This window comes from Trematomus bernacchii, unplaced genomic scaffold (genome assembly GCF_902827165.1).
Source record: "Trematomus bernacchii unplaced genomic scaffold, fTreBer1.1, whole genome shotgun sequence".
Classification (NCBI taxonomy): Eukaryota; Metazoa; Chordata; class Actinopteri; order Perciformes; family Nototheniidae; genus Trematomus; species Trematomus bernacchii.
In genome coordinates this window covers 5,001-10,000 of record NW_022987372.1, presented here as the reverse complement: position 1 = coordinate 10,000, position 5,000 = coordinate 5,001, and the positions used below count along the sequence as shown (strand labels likewise).

The 5,000-nt window shown below is 50.2% G+C and overlaps 1 protein-coding gene across 1 annotated transcript in view; it reads left to right on the top strand.

Moving 5' to 3' along the window:
• The window catches only part of ubr2 (ubiquitin protein ligase E3 component n-recognin 2), a gene marked incomplete at both ends in the record, with an annotated part of 26,315 nt that overhangs the window by 16,672 nt on the left and 4,643 nt on the right, over window positions 1-5,000 (top strand). Inside the window, 5 exon segments of the mRNA XM_034133282.1 lie at window positions 623-678; window positions 901-997; window positions 2,090-2,157; window positions 2,321-2,459; window positions 2,697-2,787. Of these exon segments, the coding sequence (XP_033989173.1) occupies window positions 623-678; window positions 901-997; window positions 2,090-2,157; window positions 2,321-2,459; window positions 2,697-2,787 (451 nt within the window).

Sequence of the window (5,000 nt, the reverse complement as noted above, 5' to 3'; positions counted from 1 at the left end):
TGTACAGGTAAACACACCTGTACAGGTAAACACACACACACACCTGTACAGGTAAACACACACACACACCTGTACAGGTAAACACACCTGTACAGGTAAACACCTGAACAGGTAAACACACCTGTATCGGTAAACACACACATACCTGTACAGGTAAACACACACACCTGTACAGGTAAACACACACACACACCTGTACAGGTAAACACACACACACACCTATACAGGTAAACACACACACACCTGTACAGGTAAATACACACCTGTACAGGTAAACACACCTGAACAGGTAAACACACCTGTACAGGTAAACACACCTGTACAGGTAAACACACACACACACCTGTACAGGTAAACACACACACACACACCTGTACAGGTAAACACACACACCTGTACAGGTAAACACACACACACACACCTGTACAGGTAAACACACACACACACCTGTACAGGTAAATACACACCTGTACAGGTAAACACACCTGAACAGGTAAACACACCTGTATCGGTAAACACACACACACACCTGTACAGGTAAACACACACACACATACCTGTACAGGTAAATACACACCTGTCAGTACAGGTGAATATGAACTCAGGTGTGTGTGTCCTGCAGAGCGCCTCCTGATGGACGAGGACAAGCCGTTGTTTGGGAGTTTACCGTGCAGACAGGTAACACACACTCTGATGGACAGCAGGGGGCGGGGCTTCAAGGGTTCAGCTCATTCATTGTGTGTGTGTGTGTGTGTGTGTGTGTGTGTGTGTGTGTGTGTGTGTGTGTGTGTGTGTGTGTGTGTGTGTGTGTGTGTGTGTGTGTGTGTGTGTGTGTGTGTGTGTGTGTGTGTGTGTGTGTGTGTGTGTGTGTGTGTGTGTGTGTGTGTGTGTGTGTGTCAGGACGACTGTCTGAGCTCTCTCACCAGGTTCAGTTCCTCCTGTTGGACTGCAGCTCCTCCAACAACGGCTCACACACACTTCATCAGACTGTTCACAGGTAACACACACACACTTCATCAGACTGTTCACAGGTAACACACACACACTTCATCAGACTGTTCACAGGTAACACACACACACTTCATCAGGCTGTTCACAGGTAACACACACACACACTTCATCAGACTGTTCACAGGTAACACACACACACTTCATCAGACTGTTCCCAGGTAACACACACACACACTTCATCAGACTGTTCCCAGGTAACACACACACACACACTTCATCAGACTGTTCCCAGGTAACACACACACACTTCATCAGACTGTTCCCAGGTAACACACACACACTTCATCAGACTGTTCCCAGGTAACACACACACACACTTCATCAGACTGTTCCCAGGTAACACACACACACACACTTCATCAGACTGTTCCCAGGTAACACACACACACTTCATCAGACTGTTCCCAGGTAACACACACACACTTCATCAGACTGTTCCCAGGTAACACACACACACACACACTTCATCAGACTGTTCCCAGGTAACACACACACTTCATCAGACTGTTCCCAGGTAACACACACACACACTTCATCAGACTGTTCCCAGGTAACACACACACACACACTTCATCAGACTGTTCCCAGGTAACACACACACACTTCATCAGACTGTTCCCAGGTAACACACACACACTTCATCAGACTGTTCCCAGGTAACACACACACACTTCATCAGACTGTTCCCAGGTACACACACACACTTCATCAGACTGTTCCCAGGTAACACACACACACACTTCATCAGACTGTTCCCAGGTAACACACACACACACACTTCATCAGACTGTTCCCAGGTAACACACACACACTTCATCAGACTGTTCCCAGGTAACACACACACACTTCATCAGACTGTTCCCAGGTAACACACACACACACACTTCATCAGACTGTTCCCAGGTAACACACACACACACACTTCATCAGACTGTTCCCAGGTAACACACACACACACACACACACACACACACACACACACACACACACACACACACACACACACACACACTTCATCAGACTGTTCCCAGGTAACACACGTTCACAGGTGATGTTTGTATTCTGTGTGTTGTTGCAGCCCTGGTTCCTGACTCTCAGGTAGAGGACTCTCTGTGTGTCCTCGACATTGACATGTTCCACCTGCTGGTGAGTTACACACACACACACACACACACACACACACATAAACTGTATATAGATTGGTATACAGTTTGTAACTCTGTGTGTGTGTGTGTGTGTGTGTGTGTGTGTGTGTGTGTGTGTGTGTGTGTGTGTGTGTGTGTGTGTGCGTGTGTGTGTGTGTCTGCAGGTGTACAGTGTGATGTCGTACAGCTCGATTCACTGTCTGGACCAATCAGAACACAGGACGGTGGACTCGGCTCACCTGCACCTGCTCCACCTGGTCACTGTGGCTCACCTGGTTCAGATCCTGCTCACCTCCATCACAGGTGACACACACACACACAAACACACACACACACACACATTCCTACATACTGCAGTGTCTCTACCTGTGTGACTCTACCTGTGTGACTCTACGTGTGTGTGTGTGTGTGTGTGTGTGTGTGTGTGTGTGTGTGTGTGTGTGTGTGTGTGTGTGTGTGTGTGTGTGTGTGTGTGTGTGTGTGTGTGTGTGTGTGTGTGTGTGTGTGTGTGTGTGTGTGTGTGTGTGTGTGTGTGTATAGAGGAGGTGTGTATGGATCAGGACAGCGAGGGATCAGAGGAGGAGGAGCTCACCTGTCAGCTGTACAACACACTGAGGAAACACCTGGGCAGGTAAGCACACACACACACACACACACACACACACACACACACACACACACACACACACACACACACGTTGAAGTCACACAGTGTGTAGATATGTGTTCTATTTCATCCTTACGGCGCGTCCACACAGCAGCGTTAAAAAATCTTGGAACGCTTCTACCCATTCACTTTGAATGGGGTGACGTCACTTTCCCTCACTTTTCGCCGAACTGCATTGTGGGAAGCAGAGCGGAGATTTTCAGGATTTTCAGGATTCAAAGTTGAGCAATGTTCAACTTTTGAGGCTGAGGTGGAAGCGTCAGCCAATCAAATCCCGTGTACGCAAATCTGACAGTTCAAGCTCAAGCCAATCAAACGGCGTGTATGCTGGGAGAGACATACCGCAGGTCATTTCCTCATATTCCAAAACATGGAGGAGAAATGAGCGGTAGGGAATCACCCGGTGCTTTATGACCAGTCCCTATTTACCTACCGGGATACAAACCGGAGGAGCCAGGCATGGAGGGAGGTGGCAGAGACAGTGGTAGGTTTTCTCCTGTTTGGGGAGTTTATATCCAGTTTACTTCAAACTTTTTTGCTTCGTATGTCGGGGGCGGGAGATTCATGTGATTGGTTGTTGGTGCCTTGCTCGCAAAAAATCCCCAAGCTTCAGATACGCCCACCTCCAAGATTTTTTTAACGCTGCTGTGTGGACGCTCCGTTACTGACCGCCAGAGGCGGTGCTTTAGCACTAGATATCTTCTGTCTCGCGCATGCGTAGGTCGAATATTTATATCAACAAAGTCACGTGTGACCTCGTATGACCCCGGAAGGTATAAGTTCCGGTGTTGTCAACGAGTTCAGTTCTTTTTCATCTTCTCGCTGCGCAGGTTACTACTTTATGAGTAGAAGCCAAGCTAGCTTATTGAAAATTCTAGCTCATCGCTACCTGTAGCCTTGTGATCATCTCGATCGGAGCTGCGGGCTAGAAACGCTCGCCCTCCAAAGGCTGCGACGAGCTGTCCGCCCTCCCAAGGGAGGGGACCGCGGTGTTCACCGCTCGGACCCCAGGAGCTCCGGACCGGTAAAGAGCGGACGCTCCTGCACGTCAGCCGGTGAGATCGCTACCATTTATCGCTGATTGTGCTATCTATTCTCAAGCTAATGAGATAATTGTGTACAAGTTAGCCGAGGGCTCTCGCTAATTTGTTAATGCGCTAGTGAAGGGAGCGTCTCCGCCCCCCTTTCACCGCTTACATTTGGTTCCTTACCTGTTCTATCGTCCAGTTAGCTGAGTGTTTTCGCTCAAAGCTAACTTGCTACAGCGCTAGTGAAGAGAGTGAATCCGCTCCCCTCTCCCTGCACACAGTTGGTTTAATGCCCGTTCCATCCTTCAGTTAGCAGAGTGCTCTCGCTTAGGCTAACTCGCTACGGCGCTAGTGGAGAGAGTATTCCCGCTCTCCTCTCACGGCATAAACCCATTAACTGACTTCATTTTTTTCTCACCCCAGTTAGCAGAGTGCTCACGCTCAAGCTAACTACTATTGTGCTCACTCCCCTCCACTGCATATTTGTTTCCTGGCCCAGTTATTTACAGTCAGCTGAGTGCTCTAGCTATCGCTAGGTCTAACGGCTCTAACACCTGTATGGCTCCTCTTTAACCAGAGGATGGCCATGACCTTTGCCCCTCTTGTCTTGGCCTCGAGCATCTGAGGGAGGGCCTTTCGGAGGACCCGTGCATGAATTGCACCATCATGCCTCGTGCGGTAAGAGCTGCTAGACTAGCCGAGGTTGAACTACTGACTGAGGGTGGCCTTCCCCCCGCACAGTCGACTCCAGCCCAACCTACCCATCCTAGGCGTTGGGCCGCAGAGGCTGCGGGTGCACCGCCCAAGAAGAGGACTAAGCCTGATAGGCTGTCCTCCAGGGTGGACCTACTCACTACTGAGCTAGCCCAGGTGAAGTCACTCCCCTTGGCTCTCCATTCTGGTGCCCGTACAGAGCACGCCGCTGCACCCGATCCACTCTCGTCCAGACTCGTCGCCAGGTTTGGCTGGCACAGTCACCCTTATCAGAGACATGTAGGAGCCGGGGGAGCTGTTCGGTTCAGCTGCCATACAGGTGCTCGAACGCCAGGCAACAGTTCTCAGCTCTTCGCAGAGACATGCCCCCCCCCGGTAGGCCTAGAGGTTCCGCGTCTGCCTTCCGAGGCCGCTCCCATCCACCGGCTCACCCCG